Source organism: Procambarus clarkii, chromosome 18 (genome assembly GCF_040958095.1).
Source record: "Procambarus clarkii isolate CNS0578487 chromosome 18, FALCON_Pclarkii_2.0, whole genome shotgun sequence".
Classification (NCBI taxonomy): Eukaryota; Metazoa; Arthropoda; class Malacostraca; order Decapoda; family Cambaridae; genus Procambarus; species Procambarus clarkii.
Window position 1 is genome coordinate 32,762,754 of NC_091167.1, and position 22,061 is coordinate 32,784,814.

A 22,061-nucleotide genomic window follows, 5' to 3' on the forward strand; every position below is an offset into this window, starting at 1 on the left:
TATATATATATATATATATATATATATATGTAACCGGTGTACCGTGGACATATTGGCTAATAGATAATACATTACGTAGGTTTTATTCTGGTTCGTTTATTTCTTCCTGGAATTTAGAATATTTTAGGGTAGGGCAATGTGCTCTCAAAAAAGTGCGTTGAGTTCGTAAAGGGTTAGTAGTTTTGTGAATATAGTCTAAAGGTGGTATTTCCTATTTGGGTAAGCCCTATAGTGTCTTGATAATAGTTTCACTCTGTTGGTTTTTGAAGTTTTGTATATAATTGTTTGCGCTTTATTTTATTATTCTCGTGCATAAACTATGCAACTAAGCCTTAGTCATCCGAAAAAGTAAACTAAAAAAAAATAATGGCTGACCTCCACACAAGCAGAATTAGCGGCACTACAACTAGCTACCAGTACATTAAAAAACATTGGAGGAGGAATAATATTTTTGATTCAAAGTCTGCTCTTCAAGCAATCGAAAACTTCTCCTGGAAGATCGACGGCAAGAACCTTATACTACCAATTGTAAATGACCTAATCGCTGCACAGAGTAAAGGGTCTCGAATCTCCTTTGTATGGATACCATCACAGATAAATGTAACCCATCATAATGAGACAGACATTGCAGCCAAATTAGCGTGCAACAAAAATGAAGTTGAATTAGATCTAGGTATCCCCATCTCTGTTGTCAAAACTATATTGGTCCAAACTCTCAGGTGCGATAGGAAAGAAATTACTAACTCCTAACGACCTGAAAGCACCAGTATAAAAAACTTATGATTTGTTCAGAGCTGAAACCTATATCTATGGGCAGCACAAACGTCCACCAGACTGTGCGACACAGTGGTTGCCAGGATCAGGTTGGGTTACCGTTACCTGTGGCAGGTGGCTACAGGTGGCGGATCCCCCAATCCTGAACACTCCTGTCGCAAGCTCTGTGAGCAGGAACTGCGGCATGATCTCCCACACTACATCACCGAATGCTCAGGTATTAGACCTTTCAGACCCGTTGGTATGAGGTACCTGGAGCTTTGCAATTACGATATTCACTTTCGTGTTCTTGAAGATATCCTCATATTGCACCCAAAATTTTCCAGTGCAGGTTACTGAACATATGGCCCTGTATGATTAACCATCTTGTGTGATGGGGATTTTTTAGCACCACGTAGCTAGCTTTTTGACACACTGTACTGCCCTTCATATAGTCTAGGGCAGCTGCACAAATGCAGATGTACCTAATGTATTAATAAAAAAAATCGTCACCCGTTACCGTCATGGAAAGAAACAACGGAGACCCCCAGTGATGTCTGTCGCAATAACGGCCTGACTACCGTATGAAGTTTGGCGCAGCACAATGAACATCAAGAAACCATGGCAATACTTGAGCACACGGTGAAGCATTTCATCGGCTAAGCACCTAGAGACCGCAGAGACTTGCCCAACTCCTACATCGCACGTCACTATCTGGGGTTCCTACAGACCTGTAGGAACCCCACGCTAATTTGGCTGCAATGTCTGTCTCATTATGATGGGTTATATTTATCTGTTTATTACAAGCTGTACTTTAGGGCAAGCTTCTAGTCGAGCGCCTTACGGGCTCACTATAGACCGTGAGGCCATTTCGTTGTGAGTAGCTATATCTAAAACAACAACAACAGTCGAGCGCCTATAGATAAATCTCGTTATTTGATAAGCACGTACAAACTACTGCGGTAGCTGAGCATTTAGGTACAATGGCAATGGCTGAGCACCTGGAGACCATAATTGGGTAGGACCTAGTTGCTGGGAAGCATAAAAATTTCGTCACTCGGAGCCCGCACGGGCTGCCGTAAAAGCTTCCCTTCTGATTGGACGAAAGTGCACAATGTCTCAGGACCGCAACCAAATTGAAATCAAGAGGCGCCAGGGTGAGCCTGCCAACACCATGTATATAATAGAATTCGGACTAGTAACCATTGAAGAATAGGGAAGACCAATGCGACATTTAGCCGTTGAGGCCATACCAGAATAGGCTATGGGGGGATAAGTATTCCCGCCCCTAGAGTTTCCTCGTCACCCCGGGATGTGCTCATCAAATAGCAAGAGGGGAAAGAAGCACGCAAATGATAGGAGGAAGAAGAGTCACCCAAGGCATGGCACTGTGGGCACATCTCTGCTTCGCTTGGCTTGCCAGGAGAACCAGACCTTTTTTATGGTGTCCGTCTCGGGTACAACGACACCCCCGTCACCCGGCCCTCCCTCCCTCCCTCCTTGCCTGCTCTCCGCCCCAAGTTTTATCACTTACAAAACCCCGAAAATCTTATCCTACTAACACGAACAACGATAATTTGTTTCTACCTCTGCATATACAACAAAACGAATATAGTAGAATTTAGAATTACGGACACTAAGTCATTTGGTATGTTTATCTTACGCCAAATTCCACGATATCAAGTTTTTTCCGACACGATTCTGTTTTATCCGGTGAAAAGTTATTTAAGGATATCCTGCAGTTTAAGATTTCACATCAGTGCATTCATAATTACTTGAATAATGCCTGGTGAGCTTATGCTGTGGAAAAGTTGCTATATATTGGTGGATAAAGGCTATAGTGCTTAGAAAATTGTCTGTAAGGAGCGATGTGCGCATACAAATTACTTCTGTGGTAAATTTATTGGTCAAAATGATGTAGATAAGCTGCAGCCTATATAGTATCATAGGCCCATTAAGTACATGACAATAAATATTTTAGTGTTCGTTATAATAGTTATCGTTATTATTTGACAAACAAGAGCTGAGTGATATTTAAATTAATGTCAATAATTTGTACGATAATAATTAAATTATATAAGTTATAGTATAAAAATAATATTAGTGTAAAAGCTAAATGTTAATCTGTTTATTTTAAATTTTTATTATTATTATTATTATTATTATTATTATTATTATTATTATTATTATTGCTGCTGAATGTTAGCCAAATCGTTTTATTTGTTATTATTTTATTGGCAAGGATAAATATTACAATTTATTATCTAAATTTATCCCTGCTCTAATTGGTAATAAATTGTATCTAATTAATTGCAACCTATTATTTGTTACTTGAATTCGAACTTGATATTTATGAAATAGTAATAAGAATGTTAATATAAAGAACAACACAAATATTAGTACTGTAAATTGTAATACTGTAGTGCGTCATAATTGTAATACTGTAGTGCGTCATAATTGTAATACTGTAGTGCGTCATAATTGTAATACTGTAGTGCGTCATAATTGTAATACTGTAGTGCGTCATAATTGTAATACTGTAGTGCGTCATAATTGGAATAATATAACTAATACAACCAATTTACAAGCGAGGCTGAAGTGACCCATAAGCCTGACACATTTCCTTCATGTTTTCACATTGACATGAAATCTGCCCGTGATGTTACCGCGATGACACCTTCCGTTTGCTATATATTAGAAAGGACAAACATCACTAGAAAACGGACTATACATTCATAATTAAAGACATTTATATTTATGTGTCCATACCTCATCTGATGAGGAGCTTTTGAGGTGCATGTTGCTTTTCCAAGTGAAAGCTTGGTGAGCAAAACGTCTCCTGTGCTTGTTCTATGCTTATGTAGCCTAACTATTTTGTCTCCCTGACCTCAGGAAGGAGGTAATTGTGTACTGTCACAATAACGTGGCTGAAAAATGTTGACCAGACCACACACTAGAAAGTGAAGAGACGATGACGTTTCAGTCCGTCCTGGAATATTATCAAGTTACAATCGACTTGATAATGATCCAGGACGGACCGAAACGTCGTCGTCTCTTCACTTTCTAATATGTTGTTTGATCAACGTAATTATGTACTCCCTATCCATAGTTAGGTTCATTACATTTAGTTACGTTAATGCGGTGTATTATTCACAAACACGTGAAATATGAAATACGAAAACTATTTGATTATTCCATAGAATTTCATTTACATAAAATGAAATAATTCAGACCGTTTCAAAGAAAACGAGCTAAGCATAACTATTTTAAACCAACGATTTATAATATAACAAAGTTATAACCTGAGAATATTCTCTGTTTAGGACAAAGGGTCACTTACCTGTTTACAAGTAGACTGTTATGGGAACCGTAATATGCTTTCAGACCATCGCAAATATTTAGATACGAATCTAGGTGGTTTGTTACCTCGTGCGAATCACTTTACCCTGAGTTAAGTTCCTTTATTATGCACCCCATACCCATCTTGTGGGCGGTAGTGGAAAGGCTTACCCTGAGAACGGGCTGTTTTTGTTCTAAGGGTTGTGTGCCTGGAAACTAGGAAAGTGGTTTTATTCTACAATTCATTCGCTGAAAACAAAATGTCCACTGTAGCCACTGACATCTTCTACAGGATGTTGTTATTATTTTGTATGAAAATATTAGCTAATAGACTTCCAACAAAACAATTTTAATTATTCAATAAAGCAAAATAGGGTTTAGGTGCAGGTACATTGCTATATATTTTAGGCCTACAAATGAAGGAATTGTTTTAAATATATGATGAATGATCAACTATAATTGAATATATGCAGTAGTTATATATATTGTAGATTACATGCAATAAACCAGCGAACTTAAAGAACCTATATATGGGGCATCGTTGGTAACACGGACCAAAATGCTAGCCTATTTCTGCCGTGAACAGGAAGAAACAGGTCTAAATATAAATGGAATCAAACCTGGTAACCCACTTGGACCCATCATTAGCCAGATACCTAGGTTAACGTCCAGGGGCCAGATTCACGAAAGCACTTACGTAAACACTTACGAACCTGTACATCTTTTCTCAATCTTTGGCGGCTTTGTTTACAATTATTAAACAGTTAATGAGTTCCGAAGCACCAGGAGGCTGTTTATAACAATAACAACAGTTGAATGGGAAGTTTTCATGCTTGTAAACTGTTTAATAAATGTAACCAAAGCCGTTAAAGATTGAGGAAAGATGTACACGTTCGTAAGTGCTTGCGTAACTGCTTCGTGAATCGGGCCCCAGACAGACAACGCGACTCAAGTCTCCGCTACTTCCATACATGCTACGCGCTCTCAGCCTTAAGGACAGGGACATCGGCTAAACTAGGTTTCTGGTGGCGCAGTGGAAACACACTCGCCATTTGGCGAATGTTGGGCTGGACGGTAGAGCGACGGTCTCGCTGCATGCAGATCGGCATTCAATCGCCGACCGTCCAAGTGGTTGGGCACCATTCCTTACCCCTCGTCCCATCCCAAATCCTTATCCTGATCCCTTCCAAGGGCTATATAGTTGTAATGGCTTGGCGCTTTCCCCCTGATAGTTACCTCCCTCGCCTCGAGCATCTCGAGGGAAATTCCCTAGATTCGTATCCTGGCGGGTGAGGATTGACTAGGTGCCTATCCTTAAAGATACGCCTCTGTTCACCCAGCAGTGATGGGGTACCTGGTTGTTTAAACGATTGTCGGATCGTATTCCGGGGAAACTAGCGGGCAAGACTTACCATGAGCTATGGGATGGGAAAGCCCCCCCCCTCAGGCTCCTAACAGGAGTCAGCAGTCATCTGTCAACATCAACAAAATCTCGTAGATTTGAGGGCAAAGTGAAATTCACACCAGTTGATCCATCTATCATCATTATATGCAGGAAGAACCGCACGTCTATGCGTCATCCAATAAGGTTAGCAGACTTCTAGATGTCACCACTTCTAGTCTTAGGCTCGGCTACAAGCACCTCTGGAAGTTTGTAACATCTGCTGATGTAGATTTGACAAAATGTAAACTTTGTCAGCAGAACTATTCGCATACTTTGCGTCATTATATAAGGGAATGTGAAAAAAATAGCAGAATTCAGAGATAACACCGTCAATGGAGTACAAAAAAATGTGTAAATATTTCATTCATGATGATATACTGCCAGGAATCTTAGCCAAGTATCCAAAATTTGCTTACTGTTGGTAATCCATGCATGATTGTAAAACTGCCGCCCAGTTGGGTGGGTGTGGAGCAAGACTAGTAACTGTGTGACTCACTATAGATGTAGAGTGCCTTGTATAGTGACTGTTGTAAGCCTCTTGTTGAATTACTTGTGATACAGAAGATTATCAATGTGTATATGTATTTGTGAAAATGATTGTATATATATATATATATATATATATATGTACATGTATATATATATATAAGTATGAGGTATGAGGTGCATAATAAAGAAAGAAATTGAAGAAATTGACACCTGTACCCACCTGTGTAAAAAAAAAAGAAATATTACCAGGGTTAGGAGGGACAGGTGAGTTCTGTCAATGCTTTATTTGTATGCTTCTCGGTGGGAAGGAATACAGTACAGAACACCCGCGACCTTTTCTTTACATTATAGCAAAAATATATATGTATGGGGGCCAAGTAACCAGCTATCGGGGGTGTGCGCGCGCGCTAGGCTAAGGTGGAGGCTAAGCTGATCTACGTACTACTGGGGTCCTCGGCCAACTCGGACGAGCAAACAAAGAGTGCCTTGTTCTGAAGGATGCCGAGTCGACACAAGTAGGCATAGCTAGGCGCCCAACACTTTTGTTAAGTTGTCGCAGTGGAACGGACAGGAACGGATCAGTGTAAGGATGGTGATTTGTAAACGTTTAAGTTAAATCGTGGATCAGAAAATGGGAGGGTTTTGAGGCGATAGAGAGTAATGCACGAGGACTCGACGGAGAGAGATGGGAGGGAATGGGATGGGAAATGGGAGAGGAGTGGTGTGGGGGAGTGAGCGAGAAGATGGGAAGGGGAGAGGTGTGGTAGATGTGGACGTCTTGCTGATGCTGGAGGTTGTGGGAGGTGATCTTGCACATGTCACTCATTACCGTGTTTTTTTCATGTCTGTGTAGTCAGTCTGTGCTCACCTAGTTGGCGCTTTGGTCCCGCCTCTCAACTGTCAATCAACTGTGTGTGTATGTGGTGTGTGTGTGTGTGTGTGTGTGTGTGTGTGTGTGTGTGTGTGTGTGTGTGTGTGTGTGTGTGTGTGTGTGTGTGTGTGTGTGTGTGTGTGTGTGTGTGTGTGCGCGCGCGTGTGCATTCGTTCCCTGGTCGTGTGGTACCATTGTACTACAGGGGGAGAGAGGGGGGTGGGGGAGGTACACAATGGTTCCCCCCCACTCTCCACAGCCCCACACTCCATCACACCTGCCTCTGGTCCCCCCCCCTCCCTCTGTCTTGCGACACACACACACACACACACACACACACACACACACACACACACACACACACACACACACACACACACACACACACACACACACACACACACACACAATGAGTTTAGAAAGGCGGGGTCCAAGAGCCCGTTTCGGCAGGCACAAATAGTAAATACACGCACACACGCAGTACCGCTCGTCTTAGTCTGTATATAACTCTCTCGTCATCATCATCATCCTCCTTCACGCCTGGAAAAAAAATCGATACTGCCCACGTGGATAGCTGCTGCCCCTGGGCGTCCCCTGGGGGATGCCTCCAGGGCTGCTGCCCCTGGGAGTCCCCTGGGGGGATACCACCAGGGTTGCTGCCCTTGAGCGTCCCCGGGGGATGACACCAGGGCTGCTGCCCCTGGGAGTCCCCTGGGGGATACCACCAGGGCTGCGTCCCCTGAGCGTCCCCTGGGGGATACCACCAGGGCTGCGGCCCCTGAGCGTCCCGTAGGGGATACCACCAGGGCTGCTGCCCCTGGGCGTCCCCTGGGGGATACCACCAGGGCTGCTGCCCCTGGGCGTCCCCTGGGGGATACCACCAGGGCTGCTGCCCCTGGGGGATACCACCAGGGCTGCGGCCCCTGAGCATCCCCTGGGGGGATACCACCAGGGCTGCGTCCCCTGAGCGTCCCCTGGGGGATACCACCAGGGCTGCGGCCCCTGAGCGTCCCCTGGGGGATACCACCAGGGCTGCGGCCCCTGTGCGTCCCCTGGGGGATACCACCAGGGCTGCGGCCCCTGAGCGTCCCCTGGGGGATACCACCAGGGCTGCTGTCCCTGGGCGTCCCCTGGGGGATACCACCTGGGCTGCGGCCCCTGAGCGTCCCCTGGGGGATACCACCAGGGCTGCGGCCCCTGAGCGTCCCCTGGGGGATACCACCAGGGCTGCTGCCCCTGGGCGTCCCCTGGGGGATACCACCTGGGCTGCGGCCCCTGAGCGTCCCCTGGGGGATACCACCAGGGCTGCGGCCCCTGAGCGTCCCCTGGGGGATACCACCAGGGCTGCGGTCCCTGAACGTCCCCTGGGGATACCACCAGGGCTGCTGCCCCTGGGCGTCCCCTGGGGGATGCCACCAGGGCTGCTGCCCCTGGGCGTCCAGGTCCACTGGCCCGGGAGATTTCAATTTCTCTGAGGATTTTCCGCATACAAATGATCAGTGTTTCGTGATCGTCAATTGCTTTATATATATATATATATATATATATATATATATATATATATATATATATATATATATATATATATATATATATATATATATATATATATGGGGGGATGGGGGGCGGTGTCCAAAGTGTTAATGGGATGGTGGCAGTGGTGTCTGTGGTGGGTGCTAATGGAGTGGCGGTGGTAGGCTTAGTGGTGGTGGTGGTGTTGTCCGTGGTGGTGGCGGCCGTGGTGGTGGCGTCCGTGGTGGTGGCGTCCGTGGTGGTGGCGTCCGTGGTGGTGGCGTCCGTGGTGGTGGCGGCCGTGGTGGTGGCGGCCGTGGTGGTGGCGGCCGTGGTGGTGTCGGCCGTGGTGGTGGCGTCCGTGGTGGTGGCGTCCGTGGTGGTGGCGTCCGTGGTGGTGGCGGCCGTGGTGGTGGCGGCCGTGGTGGTGGCGTCCGTGGTGGCGGCGGCCGTGGTGGCGGCGTCCGTGGTGGTGACGTCCGTGGTGGTGGCGGCCGTGGTGGTGGCGTCCGTGGTGGTGGCGGCCGTGGTGGTGGCGTCCGTGGTGGCGGCGTCCGTGGTGGCGGCGTCCGTGGTGGTGGCGGCCGTGGTGGTGGCGGCCGTGGTGGTGGCGGCCGTGGTGGTGGCGGCCGTGGTGGCGGCGGCCGTGGTGGCGGCGGCCGTGGTGGCGGCGTCCGTGGTGGTGGCGGCTGTGGTGGTGGCGGCCGTGGTGGTGGCGTCCGTGGTGGTGGCGTCCGTGGTGGTGGCGTCCGTGGTGGTGGCGTCCGTGGTGGTGGCGTCCGTGGTGGTGGCGTCCGTGGTAGCGGCGTCCGTGGTAGCGGCGTCCGTGTTGGTGGCGTCCGTGGTGGTGGCGTCCGTGGTGGTGGCGGCCGTGGTGTTGGCGTCCGAGGTGGCGGCGGCCGTGGTAGCGGCGTCCGTGGTGGTGGCGTCCGTGGTGGCGGCGGCCGTGGTAGCGGCGGCCGTGGTAGCGGCGTCCGTGGTGGTGGCGTCCGTGGTGGCGGCGGCCGTGGTAGCGGCGTCCGTGGTGGCGGCCGTGGTGGCGGCGTCCGTGGTGGTGGCGTCCGTGGTGGCGGCCGTGGTGGCGGCCGTGGTGGCGGCGTCCGTGGTGGTGGCGTCCGTGGTGGTGGCGGCCGTGGTCGTGGCGGCGGCGTTGTTGCCGGACTATAAGGTATACCGACGCAGCAAGCGGACGAAGTAAACAAAAGGTAGATACGTATACCTTTTGTGTTCCTCGTCTCCCCTCTCTTAGTACCCCTTCCCCACCTTCCCCTCCCTTCCCTTATCTCCCCCTCCTCCCCCCTTAACACCCCACCCCCTACATATCCTTCCCCCCAGTTTCCCCTCTCCCCATTTCATCTATTGTCTCGGAGCTACCAGCACGAGTAGGGTCGGAATCCACTAAAAGGAGAGGGGTGGTGTTTAACGCCACGAACGGCGAGTCTAATCCCTTATTGTGACCGTTTTATGCGGTATTGATGACACCGGCGGCGATGCCTCCCGGAGTCTATGATCTCCAGCAGCTGACAGCGGAACCCCCGAGGCCAGACCATGGGCCGGATTCACAAAGAAGTTACGCAAACACTTACGAACCTGTACATCTTTTCTCAATCTTTGGCAGCTTTGTTTACAATTATTAAATAGTTAATGCTCTCCGAAGCACCAGGAGGCTGTTTATAACAATAACAACAGTTGATTGGCAAGTTTTCATGCTTGTAAACGGTTTAATAAATGTAAACAAAGCCGTCAAAGATTGAGGAAAGATGTGCACGTTTGTAAGTACTTGCGTAACTGCTTCGTGAATCTGGCCCCAGAGCCATACTTCTTTTTTAACGTTGTTTACCGTAATCCTGTTGATATAAAAGCTTCTTGTAGTTTATTTTGGCAGCGTTTGAGTTCAATTTCTTCCTCGTACAGTAATCTCTTTCAATACATCCCCCTTTTTTAGTGATTTGTTCAATCCGTTTTTAGAATTTAGATGCTTCATAAATTTTGTTTCTAAATAAAACCCAATATTTAGCTTATATGTGACTTGTGATGGTCTTGGGGGTAGGCCTCGTCTTGATCAGTGGCCGCGCTCTGTGTCAGTTTTGTGTATCGTCGGAATGGTTGATTATTTTTGTCGACAAATGGATCTATATGAAAATAGCCTCAATTTATAAATAGCAACAATTTACTATCACCATTGTCAATAATGCGGTCACCATCCTCCTGTGATGATGACAGGAGGATGATGACGCCCCCATCACAACAGCACAACATGTACACCCATCCCCCCCCCCCTTCACTAAGTGCCCATCCAGTCCCCCCTCTCCCCCAAGCCCTCCCCTCTCCCCCAAGCCCTCCCCTCTCCCCCAAGCCCTCCCCTCTCCCCCAAGCCCTCCCCTCTCCCTCACCCCCCCACTAAGCCCTCCCTCACCCCCCACCCCTTGAATCATGCCCCCCACCACAGCATCCTCTGAAACTGAGGAAACTCAGGTGGAAACTGAGTATACTCATATGAGCCACAGGGACGTTAGAAATAACTTTTTCAGTGTCTTGGGTTGAGTTTGCAGGCACCACTTGGGATAGAGAGGGCTGAGTTTACAGGCACCACTTGGGATAGAGAGGGCTGAGTTTACAGGCACCACTTGGGATAGAGAGGGCTGAGTTTACAGGCACCACTTGGGATAGAGAGGGCTGAGTTTACAGGTACCACTTGGGATAGAGAGGGCTGAGTTTACAGGCACCACTTGGGATAGAGAGGGCTGAGTTTACAGGCACCACTTGGGATAGAGAGGGCTGAGTTTACAGGCACCACTTGGGATAGAGGGCTGAGTTTACAGGTACCACTTGGGATAGAGAGGGCTGAGTTTACAGGGTTACCAGTGAGGTCGGAGAGGGGACGGTTTACTGCCTATCCATATTAACCTGACTGATCCACAAGACCTCTGGCAGCGCTGGCAGGGTGACGAGGGAGGCGGCCGTAGACCCCAAGTGATTATACCTTTATGAGATGGTCTACAGGGCTTGGCCCAGGTGTGTAGGGGGGAAGTAGGTGTGTGGAGGTGGCAGGTATGGGAGTGGATCAGGTGTGTGGAGGGGCAGGTGGGTGGAGGGGGGCAGATGTGGGAGTGGGCCAGGTGTGTGGAGGTGGAAGGTGTGGGTGTGGACCAGGTGTGTATGAAGAAGCAGGTATAGGAGTATGAGTCGACCAGAGACGTGAGGGAGAGAGAGAATAAATTACTCAGGACGCCGAGTTTTTATTCTCAGGAATAAAAATTATTTTACAAGTTTCCGTTCTTAAAGATAGAAACTGAAACTTTTTTTTTGGCAAGGAGTGACCTGGGAGGAGCAGAGAGTCGTATATAGGCCTATGTGGAGGAGGGTATGATGGAAGGGTGCCACAAGCGCATAGATTTTTGAGACAAGGACAGATAGAGCAAGATGCCTTAGACCTATATATTGTGATATAGGCCTATAGATGGGTACCATAGGCCTATAGCTGAAGGCGACTAATCTAGTCGTGTGTGTAACTGGTCTTAGAAGCGTTAATAATTTTGTTTAGCTTATAGTTCGTGGTGAGAGGACTATTGACCTTGGCTAAGCGAGGCGAGTGGCAGGTCAAACATATTGAGGCCCATTCTTCTGAAGGTATATATATTATTTTCACACACACACACGCACGCTAGACTTTAAAACCCTGACAAATGCAAGGTTATGCGGATAGGAGCAAGGAGACCTCATATAGAGTATATTCCGGATGACGTCGGAAGGCAATGACGAAGACTCGTCGAGAGGAGGGGGGACCTGCTGCATGGGTGACAGCTTCTCCCCCGTATCAACCTACCCTGGCTTTGGGCCCCTGGAGAGGCCACTTCAGACGGACAGCCAGAGCTCAACTCCATAGTCTCACGAGACTGATGGATGCCAACTACTCTACTCTATTGAGTATGCTGCCCCAGCATGGAACCCTTACTTAAAGAGTCACAAAACATAACTAGAAAAGTCCAAAACTATGCAACAAGGCTCGTTTGTGTGCTAAGGGGGGACTGAGCTATGAAGAAAGACTGAGGAAACTGGACCTCACTACACTGCAGGAAAGAAGGAATAGGGCGGACATGATAACGACGTACACGATACTAAGGAGAGGGAGAAATGACTAAATAGATATAGAAGCAATGTTTAAATTAAGAAACAGCAGATTCTCAACCCTGCAAGCTTAACTAGGTGAGTACACTACTGATGGTCGAAAGACCCTTTAAGAGCAATTAAGACCACACAACCCTACTTGAAGACACAGGAATAGAAAAGGTCGAAATATAGGGCATAAGACTCGCCCCTAAGGCTGTGAGCTCCGAGGAAAGCCTACTGGACCTCGCTACAGTGAAGGGGAACAAATAACAGGTAAAACTCAAGAAACTTAAGATAACTAAAGATAACTCAAGAAAAACAGGGGAGACAGGATAACCACATGTAGGCCTAGGCTGCGATTCTAAGAGTAATTGACCAAGTTGATAAAAAAAATAATTGTTGTGAAAAATAGCGGCACAAGAGGGCTTAGGCTAAGAAAATGGGTGTTTAGCCTTAGTTTCTACTTAGCCATAGTAGAAACTAAGAGACACAGCACAATTAAATCACAAGAACAACCCTGGGGAGTCCAGGGACCCGGATTCGATCCCACTGAACGGCTTCAGTATTTCCTTAAAGACAGACACACCACAGGACTTCCTCAGGTGTAAGAGTTGTACATAAATGGAAGGAAGGTGTTAGAATTCAGGGCATTAGGATTGGGACCGGATTTTAAAACTGAAATTGATGTCTTCCATATATTGTTTACCTCAGAAATATCCGCTAAATACTCAGTTGGAAGAACTTGAAGAGTAATTATGATTAACAACACGAGAGAGAGAAGAGTTGCTGCATTAAACTGCGTACCTGATCTGGCGAGCCATGCCCCTGCAAGCACCTCTAAGTATCTTTACCCCCTTGTGCAAAACACATTTGTGATCTTGTGACTTGTGATCCTGTGATCCTGGGTTCGATCCCAGGCCCCGGCGAGAAACAATGGGCAGAGTTTCTTTCACCCTATGCCCCTGTTACCTAGCAGTAAAATAGGTACCTGGGTGTTAGTCAGCTGTCACGGGCTGCTTCCTGGGGGTGGAGGCCTGGTCGAGGACCGGGCCGCGGGGACACTAAAAAGCCCCGAAATCATCTCAAGATAACCTCAAGATAACCTTCCCCCTCCACCCACCCCTCCTCTCGTCCAGACCACGACGTATCCCTGTATCTCCCCTTACCCTCTTCTCCTTCCCCTCTCCCTCATCCAGGCTACGGTCCCGTACCTCTGCGTCCCCTCCCCTCCTCTCTTCCCTGCCACCAGTCCCCTCTTCCCCACCACCAGTCCCCTCTAGCCCACCACCAGTCTCCCCCTCTACAGGCAGCCGTCACCGCGGACATCTCATCTCACCACAAAAATCAATTGGACACGCTCTGTTCCGCTCTATTGGCTCACTTATCCCGTGAAAATTCGATCAACCCGGGATGAATAGGTGTGGTGGCTGCCGGCTCGTCCCCGAGAGGCTGACGGGCTGGCTGGTTGACTGGTTGACGAGCTGACTGGTTGACCGGCTGGCTAGCTGGTTCGTGGCTATAGTGGCTTTGTTGACAGGCCTGGCTATTTCCAGGTTTTGTATTACTGTCTCTCGCTCTCATTTAAAATATCAGTAATAATTACAGTACTAACCTCACCTAATATGTTGACTTAGGCTAGTTTTGTGACACATGACTAGGCCTAACTAACACTTTAATTGGCCTAACACGCGACAACCCTAACACATTATTAAGCTAATCCAACACATTATTAAGCTAACATTTCTAACTTAAATACACCGAGCCCAGCATATTACGCTACGAATTAAATCTAGGCAAGCTTAATATATTACTAATGTATTTTGATACATTCTTATATAACCAACTTATTAACACATCGAGCCTGGCCCTAGGTCAGGCTCGGGGAGCAAACCTCTCGAAATCCTCTCCAGGTATGCTCCAGGTTGGTTGGTAACTTATCCTATCCTGCGTTAGGATAAGTTACCTATCCAACCCGGGATTCCAACCCGTTTTACAGAACAGTATACCTCATTTTGACGTATAATTTCCCTAATGCCAAAAACTGATGGACTGAAAATGGGGATGACTCGCGAAATTGACGTGATGTCCCGTTTTCTGTTCGTGGGTCCTCGGTTTGGTTAGGTTACATACGAGAAATTGAGTACAACAGTTTATTGACGATGGGAAACGCTCGGGAGAACGGGCTGATTATTCACCCAACATAGCCTACTAACCTTAACATGTACCGGTATTTCTACTAACATCAGAAAACCAATTGGAACAATGAGGTGACTTGAGCCAGTCACCTCATTGTTCTTCATACATGTATAAAGATATACAAATCATGTCACCGGCAATGTAAACAAAAAATCCTGTCACCACCAGCAGTGTGTACAGGAACGCCATCACCACACATCCTCCCTTCCCCCCAGCTCCCCCCCTCCTTGCTTCCCCCTTCTCCTCCCAGCTCCCCCTCCCCATCCGCTGACAACATAAGTCGTTCTATCATTGAGTCGTCTCTCAGGCTGACAAAAGGCAATGATAGTAATAAGTCACACCCATTGATAAAGACACGCTGCCCTCCGCTCTTCCATTCAGGGTCCCTTCATGGGGTTACGTCATGATTAAGGAAAGGCCGGATGAGATGGGGCAAGGGTTATGGGGAGGGGTAAGGGGGGGGGGGGAAAGGGTAAGTAAGGGAAGCACTCTGCAAGATCCGGATAACTACTCAACTTTCTTTCACAAATTTCATTCAATCGCTTTGCCATTCATCCGCTGCTGTTGTAATCACCACCAGAGTTTTGAAGAGCGACTTCCAAGTTTAGCGTCGGCGAAAGTTTACACACATTAAGCATACAGGGATAAAAGAGAAAAAAAAGTAAGCCGATTAAAAAACTTGGCAAGCCTGTCGGATTACATTTGCAGACAAAGAGCGAGAGAGATTCGGAAGAGTTTTTTTTTATTTTTTAGGCTACTGTAGCAGAGTGGATGTAAATGTCTGTGATGAACTGGTTATACACATATCGCTGGTAGAGTATCTATAGTGGTGTCCCTCATATGCAGTTGCTGTTGTTAAAGATTCGCTACTTGGAACAAAATGTTCCAAGTAGCACGGGCTATGGTGAGCCCGTAGTTTAACATACGCAGTATTCCCCGCCCATCCTCCTGTTTAGATAGTACTCATAGTAACGATGTGGTCCAGCGTACGTTTATTGACGGAATGGACTATCTAGAAAGTAGAATTTGGTACTATTGAATTTGGACAAACATTTTTTTTTTATGATGCGAATAAACCCTAACCTAACCATCCTGGGCCTATCTTCAGGTTATCTTGAGATGATTTCGGGGCTTTAGTGTCCCCGCGGCCCGGTCCTCGACCAGGCCTCCTTTTTTGTTACACTTTCCTAGGAAGCTGCAGCCCGTAGCAGCTGTCTAACTCCCAGGTACCTATTTACTGCTAGGTGAACAGGAGCATCAGGGTGGAACAAACTCTGCCAATTTGTTTCCGCCTCCACCGGGGATCGAACCCGGAACCTCAGGACTACGAACCCCCGAGCGCTGTCCACTCAGCTGTCAAGCCTAATGTACATAGAGTACATATGTGTGCTATACTAGGCCTAGGAATATTTAAGTTTAGGGTTTAGCTTTATTTTTTTCTGGATTCCATACGGTGAAAATAGCACTCAAACCTGTTGACCAGACCACACACTAGAAATTGAAGGGACGACGACGTTTCGGTCCGTCCTGGACCATTCTCAAGTCGATTGTGTACTTTTCAATTCTCAATTCTCAAGTCGATGTATGACAATCGACTTGAGAATGGTCCAGGACGGACCGAAACGTCGTCGTCCCTTCAATTTCTAGTGTGTGGTCTGGTCAACATACTTCAGCCACGTTATTGTGACTCATCGCCTGCACTAAAACCTACTATGTAATCGTCCATTGCGTCAATATATGCACGATGGTCTACATAGTTACAAAAAGTACTATATCAACAGGAGGACGGGATGTAGAGGTTACGTACAAAACAACAAGAATCACATTTGTGTGTGTGTGAAGGGGGTTATCTTGAGATGATTTCGGGGCTTTAGTGTTCCCCGCGGCCCGGTCCTCGACCAGGCCTCCACTCCCAGGAAGCAGCCCGTGACAGCTGACTAACACCCAGGTACCTATTTTACTGCTAGGTAACAAGGGCATAGGGTGAAAGAAACTCTGCCCATTGTGTCTCGCCGGCGCCCGGGATCGAACCCGGGACCACAGGATCACAAGTCCAGTAAAAACATTGATCATGTTCCCCCTCTCCCCCCCCCATCTCCGGGGGGGAGGGGAGAGGGGGAACATGATCAATGTTTTTACCGAGATCGAAAACACGGGTTGTAAAAATGTAAATGTTTCAGAAGTGCTGTGGAGTGCAGTTTTAACTGTAGCCCAATCAACATACGCAAAGCTGTTTTTAATTACGAATGTTTTAAAGCTGTGCAATATATATATTTTTTCAACGTATACAGCCTCTTGTAGTGCATTTGCGACAGATCTTACGACCCGTAGCAATTAACATTGGCTAATCCTGCAGGGTTATTTACGGCTGAGCCTCTGGGGGGGGGGGGATGGGTGGGAAGCAGCCTGTTCTCTGGAGTTTTCACAACGGACAGAATATGATGTACTAAATTACCTACCCTAGCCAGGCGACCCAAGCATAGAAAACGTGATTGTTTGTGAGCCGCTGATTTATATTCTATAATATTTTGAGGATTTTGACGATTGATTGATTGATAAAGATTAAGCCACCCAAGAGGTGGCACGGGCATGAATAGCCCGTAATGCACTGAAGAGTCGAGAGAGAGAGAGAGAAGATTAAGCCACCCAAAAGGTGGCTTGGGCATGAATAGCCCATAAGTGGTGGCCCTTTTGAGCCATTTCCAGTATCAATAGGTGATACTGGAGATCTGTGGAGGTGCGACTGCACCCTGCGTGACGGGAGATGTCTCCCGTGTCTGACTGAGGATTTTGACGTTACAATGCGATGTATGTTTGGAGAGGACAGCTTGTGGAGAGAGTGATACCCGCACTGGTACTGTCACTGGACAGGGTTAACTGTGCCCTTACTTGCGCCTCGACGACACAGCGGCAGTGACAAGCATTATTGATGCCTCGGTTGATAGCTGGGGCTGTGTGGGAGTGGCTGGGAGGTTTATCTAAGGGTGTGTGTGGTGTGTGTGTGGGGTGTGTGTGGTGTGTGTGTGGGGTGTGTGTGTGTGGTGCGTGGGGTGTGTGTGGTGCGTGCGGGGTGTGTGTGGGGTGTGTGTGGTGCGTGCGGGGTGTGTGTGGGGTGTGTGTGGTGCGTGCGGGTGTGTGTGGGGTGTGTGTGGTGCGTGCGGGGTGTGTGTGGGGTGTGTGTGTGTGTGGTGCGTGGGGTGTGTGTGGTGCGTGCGGGGTGTGTGTGGTGCGTGCGGGGTGTGTGTGGGGTGTGTGTGGTGCGTGCGGGGTGTGTGTGGGGTGTGTGTGTGTGTGTGGTGCGTGGGGTGTGTGTGGTGCGTGCGGGGTGTGTGTGGGGTGTGTGTGTGTGTGGTGCGTGGGGTGTGTGTGGGGTGCGTGCGGGGTGTGTGTGGGGTGTGTGTGTGTGTGGTGCGGGGGGTGTGTGTGGGGTGCGTGCGGGGTGTGTGTGGGGTGTGTGTGTGGTGCGTGGGGTGTGTGTGTGGGGTGCGTGCGGGGTGTGTGTGTGTGGTGCGTGGGGTGTGTGTGGTGCGTGCGGGGTGTGTGGGGTGCGTGCGGGGTGTGTGTGTGTGGTGCGTGGGGTGTGTGTGGTGCGTGCGGGGTGTGTGTGGTGCGTGCGGGGTGTGTGTGGTGCGTGGGGTGTGTGTGGTGCGTGGGGTGTGTGTGGTGCGTGGGGTGTGTGTAGTGCGTGGGGTGTGTGTGGTGCGTGGGGTGTGTGTGGTGCGTGCGGGGTGTGTGTGGTGCGTGTGGGGTGTGTGTGGTGCGTGTGGGTGTGTGTGGTGCGTGGGGTGTGTGTGGTGCGTGTGGTGTGTGTGTGTGGTGCGTGTGGGGTGTGTGTGGTGCGTGTGGGGTGTGTGTAGTGCGTGTGGGGTGTGTGTGGTGCGTGTGGGTGTGTGTGTGGGGTGCGTGAGGGTAGCGAGTGACTTCCCTCTCTTCCCAGCGCGTCCCTCTCCTCACCAGTTGCCCCCCTTGCTCCTTACCACTCCCATTAATAAAGGAAATACTCACACCCTGTCCGGCAGCACCGCTCGTGTGCCAGGTAAGTCCACTACGGGCTCACCATAGCCCGTGCTACTTGGAACTTGTTCCGAGTAGCTGAATCTATAACAAACAACCCTGTCCGGATGGCCAAGTATTTATGCACTGAAAGAAGAAGTTGTAGAAGCCACCTGCATCTATAGCTTTATGGCCAAAGTTTGACTAAGCATTCGAACGTCAACACACTTAAGTTATAGCGCAGCAGGTGCAAGTAAGGCGAGGCACACAGAACTAGTTCTCACTTCCTTGTAATCACTGAGTGGTAAGTACAATTTTCCTTCCTCGTTTCCTTCTTTCTAGTTCTTTCAGAAGGCAAAATTGTATATTAATTCTGTTTGTAAATATGTTAAAATAGGAGTAAATTGTAGCCTCTCAATCCTTTCCATCCTCTCGTCCCTTCACCCAACCAACTTTATCTTCAACAATCAAAACAGAGGATTGTGAGCCTAACTAGGAACCACCCACACTTAGTACTGACCTGTATAGTATTAGCAGTACCGGTCATTATATAAAATAAAATATCTACTCCTGCACACTGAAGCATTGGTCCCAGGCTAGCCCCAAGCCTAGCCCCAAACCTTGGACACAGACAGACAGATAGACATTCTCTTTTACTTGTATATTGTTGTGGTCGGCTATATATTATCACAATTATACATAGTTTTATCTTTCCATTTAACTAATTAGAATATTTACTAGGCTAAATTAGCCTAGCATGGTGTCTGACGGCACAAGATAATAAATAAGTATTAAATAAATTTTACATAAGTATTGGACTAAACAATTTAGAAGTATTGCTATAAGTATTGGAGAACATGAAAGAACGATGAGGACTGTTAGGATTTTCGGTCTCAAATGATTCGTTAAGTCGGGGGATATTTATATATATATATATATATATATATATATATATATATATATATATATATATATATATATATATATATATATATATATGTCGTACCTAATAGCCAGAACGCACTTCTCAGCCTACTATTCAAGGCCCGATTTGCCTAATAAGCCAAGTTTTCATGAATTAATGTTTTTTCGTCTACCTAACCTACCTAACCTAACCTAACCTAGCTTTTTTTGGCTACCTAACCTAACCTTACCTATAAATATAGGTTAGGTTAGGTTAGGTAGGGTTGGTTAGGTTCGGTCATATATCTACGTTAATTTTAACTCCAATAAATAAAAATTTACCTCATACATAGAGAAAAGGGTTGCTTTATCATTTCATAAGAAAAAAATTATAGTAAATATATTAATTCAGGAAAACTTGGCTTATTAGGCAAATCGGGCCTTGAATAGTAGGCTGAGAAGTGAGTTCTGGCTACTAGGTACGACATATATATATATATATATATATATATATATATATATATATATATATATATATATATATGTCGTACCTAGTAGCCAGAACTCACTTCTCAGCCTACTATTCAAGGCCCGATTTGCCTAATAAGCCAAGTTTTCATGAATTAATATATTTACTAAAAATTTTTTCTTATGAAATGATAAAGCAACCCTTTTCTTTATGTATGAGGTCAATTTTTTTTTATTGGAGTGAAAAATAACGTAGATATATGACCGAACCTAACCAACCCTACCTAACCTAACCTAACCTATATTTATAGGTAAGGTTAGGTTAGGTAGCCAAAAAAAGCTAGGTTAGGTTAGGTTAGGTAGGTTAGGTAGACGAAAAAACATTAATTCATGAAAACTTGGCTTATTAGGCAAATCGGGCGTTGAATAGTAGGCTGAGAAGTGCGTTCTGGCTATTAGGTACGACATATATATATATATATATATATATATATATATATATATATATATATATATATATATATATATGTGTGTATATCACGAAAATAAACACGTGATTAAGAATGTGACAATGTCAGACCACGGAGGAAAAATGAAACAGGAATTTCCTTAAGTACTTTCGTATATTAAATACATCTTCAGAAGGTCATTTTACAGATCGAGTGATGGGTATAAATAGGCAGGAAGGAGTGATGGGTATAAATATATATATATATATATATATATATATATATATATATATATATATATATATATATATATATATATATATATATAGCGGTAAATGTTATTATTCTTTGTTTACGTTTCTCTCTGTGAGAGGTTCAAGTTCATAGAGAGAGATTTGAGGAGTTTCTTGAGAATTTGTGAGCAAAGAGTACATTGTGAGGAGGACAGATCAGAGCACTTGAGTGAGGAGTGCAGAGTGAACACAGAGTGGGGGAGGGCAGAGTGGACACAAGGGGACCCCTGTCAGCGACACATCACACTCAATGCCTTTCCTTACTTAATTGCTCCCACTTGAAGTTTTTATGTATATTTTTTTCTTAGTGCCACGAGAAGTGACACTGTGCGGACGGGACCACAGATTGCATCAGCAGTCCATTACCCCGGCCTGCCACCACCACCACCACCACCACACCGCTCCCGGTGATGCTCCTGCCACCACCACCACCACCACCACCACCACCACCACACCGCTCCCGGTGACGCTCCTGCCACCACCACCACCACCACACCGCTCCCGGTGACGCTCCTGCCACCACCACCACCACCACCACCACCACCACACCGCTCCCGGTGACGCTCCTGCCACCACCACCACCACCACCACCACCACCACCACCACCACCACCACCACACCGCTCCCGGTGATGCTCCTGCCACCACCACCACCACCACCACCACCACCACCACCACCACCACCACACCGCTCCCGGTGACGCTCCTGCCACCACCACCACCACCACCACCACCACCACCACCACCACCACCACCACCACCACACCGCTCCCGGTGATGCTCCTGCCACCACCACTACCACCACCACCATTACTACATGCTACCAAGATGCTTTGCTTCTGTGACTGCTGCTGCTGGCACTACCACCATCACCTACATCCCCGTACCAACACACCTGGTTAGTACCAGGTGTGTTAGTACCGTGGTATTGGGGCCACAATACCACCACCACCAGTGCCAGTACTCAAAAGTGCCTCCATCAGCACTGCCTCCCGTGCCATAAGTTAATTAAGTGTTGCCAGCACAGCCGCGGACCTTAAAGTGATCATAGGACACAGGCACATTTCTTCATGACCAAGTGTGACCAAGTCAAAGATCTCGGAATAAGAATGTCAGACGACCTCTCTTAGCGTTTAGTTGGCACACAAAAACATATATAGGATGAGCCATGATAATAATGTAGCGAGAACGGTGAAGAACAGAACAGAACAGAACAGAACCTCTTGAACACAGGCGAGAGTT

General features: G+C 47.2%; 1 protein-coding gene across 1 annotated transcript in view; it reads right to left on the minus strand.

Moving 5' to 3' along the window:
- LOC138366063 (mucin-22-like) overlaps nt 1-22,061 on the minus strand; it is a 34,199-nt gene that overhangs the window by 7,790 nt on the left and 4,348 nt on the right. The window contains exon 2 of the mRNA XM_069326791.1: nt 8,634-9,569. Within this exon, the coding sequence (XP_069182892.1) occupies nt 8,634-9,569 (936 nt within the window). The remainder of the gene's footprint in view (nt 1-8,633; nt 9,570-22,061) is intronic.